General features: G+C 27.6%; 1 protein-coding gene across 1 annotated transcript in view; it reads right to left on the bottom strand.

The window, feature by feature from the left end:
• LOC106460495 (RING finger protein unkempt homolog) overlaps window positions 1-1,821 on the bottom strand; it is a 74,181-nt gene that overhangs the window by 52,266 nt on the left and 20,094 nt on the right. Inside the window, exon 8 of the mRNA XM_013920200.2 lies at window positions 466-582. Within this exon, the coding sequence (XP_013775654.1) occupies window positions 466-582 (117 nt within the window). The remainder of the gene's footprint in view (window positions 1-465; window positions 583-1,821) is intronic.

Genomic DNA, 1,821 nt, shown 5'->3' with positions numbered 1-1,821 from the left:
AAAAAAAAAAAAAAAAAATTAGATATTTTGCATATGAAAGCATTGTAATGTTTACTGATAAACTGCCAGATTTCATTAACATTTGGTTACTAATTTAAAAGTTATAGCATGAAACTATAACAAGCACAAAATGGTTACGAGCCCAGATTGAAAGAGTTAAGGAACAGTAGTCAAATACAGACAGTTCCAAATAATCAGTCATATTAAGAAAGCAAACTCAAAATAAAAAGGACCAAAATTATTCACTTACACAAGTTTTCAAACAAAATAAATTACCTAAGGAGCTACTGCTTACTCTGTAATTTGACTAATATACATCTTTTATATTGTTTAATTTGACTTATAAGCACTTTAATTTTTTTTTTTTTTCATTGTGTTATATGGATTCTATTTAATTAATTATTTACAATGGTTAAACTTGACATTTTCAATACAAAAGATATAAATACACCATAAAACATTTACCTGATTTCCTGGCATTTCAATTGAAGTACTAGATACAATTTGTTGTGAAGATCCGTCTATTTGATTAATATGTACATCAGTTTTTTGGTGTTGTGAATTCTCTTTTTTACTAGTTGTCTGGAACAAAGTAGGAGAAACTTTTTTGAACAAAGCGGTACAGGAATAGCATAAGTTTACATATTCCTAACTTTTTTTTTTTTTCAATACACTACAATTCACCACCTTTCAATTATTTATTAATTTCTTCAAGATTCTTCTTGAACCTAATATATACATAAAAGGCATATCATTATTTTCTTTTCTTAAATAAAAATTCATAATCAGACACACATCAGGAAGTGGACATTGACATAAAATATTTCATACATTTCACTGTACACGAGCTAAGATTTTTGAAGTAGTTAAAACATCTGATGTGTTTAATTAGTTTAACTCTTCCAACACGGGGTTGGTCGATTTGACTGAGCCACATGACCTTCTGTACTCATCTATAGTTGATATAAATTTAATACTTATAACTATATATTGGGTATATGTTCACAAAATTTGGCAGTCTTTCAATTAATATTACAAGTCTTTCACATATTTCTTAGTGAAGTACTTTTACTAAAATAAAATAAAGTTTAGTCCATGTGCAAAGTAATTTATGTTAAAATTAAAAATACTTTTCGTCATCTCAAAAATCTCAAATTTCCTTTGAGTAATTCCTAAAACCTCCTAAATGCATTTCAAACGTTTTTCTCACTACATCCTTATAGTTTATATGTTATTTTCTCTACCCTAATCTCAAAACTGGATTGGTCAATTCGACCGACCTTGTATCCACACACATACAAAAAAAAAAAAAGAAATAAACCCAAATTAACCTTTTCTTTCTAGTATGACTTCAGATTGTAACCTGAAACTACATCTGTTTATCCTAAGTAGCTCTAAGTTTGTAACATTATACATCTCTTTATAATTAAATTTTATTGTTTTATTGTCCTTTTTATTGCCCTTTGAACCGTGTCTAACTGCTATCTGTGCCATTATAAGTTGTAAATCACTCGCAGAATGTGCAGCTCACGTTACACTATCGAATTACATTACCCATGAGCTGCTCGCGAGCATCCTTCATGAACAATTTTAATTATATTATTATTATTACTTAATTTACCTAATCTAGTCTTAAATAACTTAAAAATATCCATACTTTTAATTTTAGTTACTTTTATAATAATAAATAACGAAAAAATATGAAAAACAAGAAATGAAGTACTTACCCAATCTTATTTTTTCTTGCCCTCGATTGTCGAGTAGAGTTAAGCCTGATTTTTTTTTAGTGATTATAGTAAAGCACTTAACAATCTTTATTTA

The sequence above is a fragment of the Limulus polyphemus genome, unplaced genomic scaffold (assembly GCF_000517525.1).
Source record: "Limulus polyphemus unplaced genomic scaffold, Limulus_polyphemus-2.1.2 Scaffold781, whole genome shotgun sequence".
NCBI classification, from domain to species: domain Eukaryota; kingdom Metazoa; phylum Arthropoda; class Merostomata; order Xiphosura; family Limulidae; genus Limulus; species Limulus polyphemus.
This window is presented reverse-complemented; position numbering and strand designations above follow the sequence as displayed.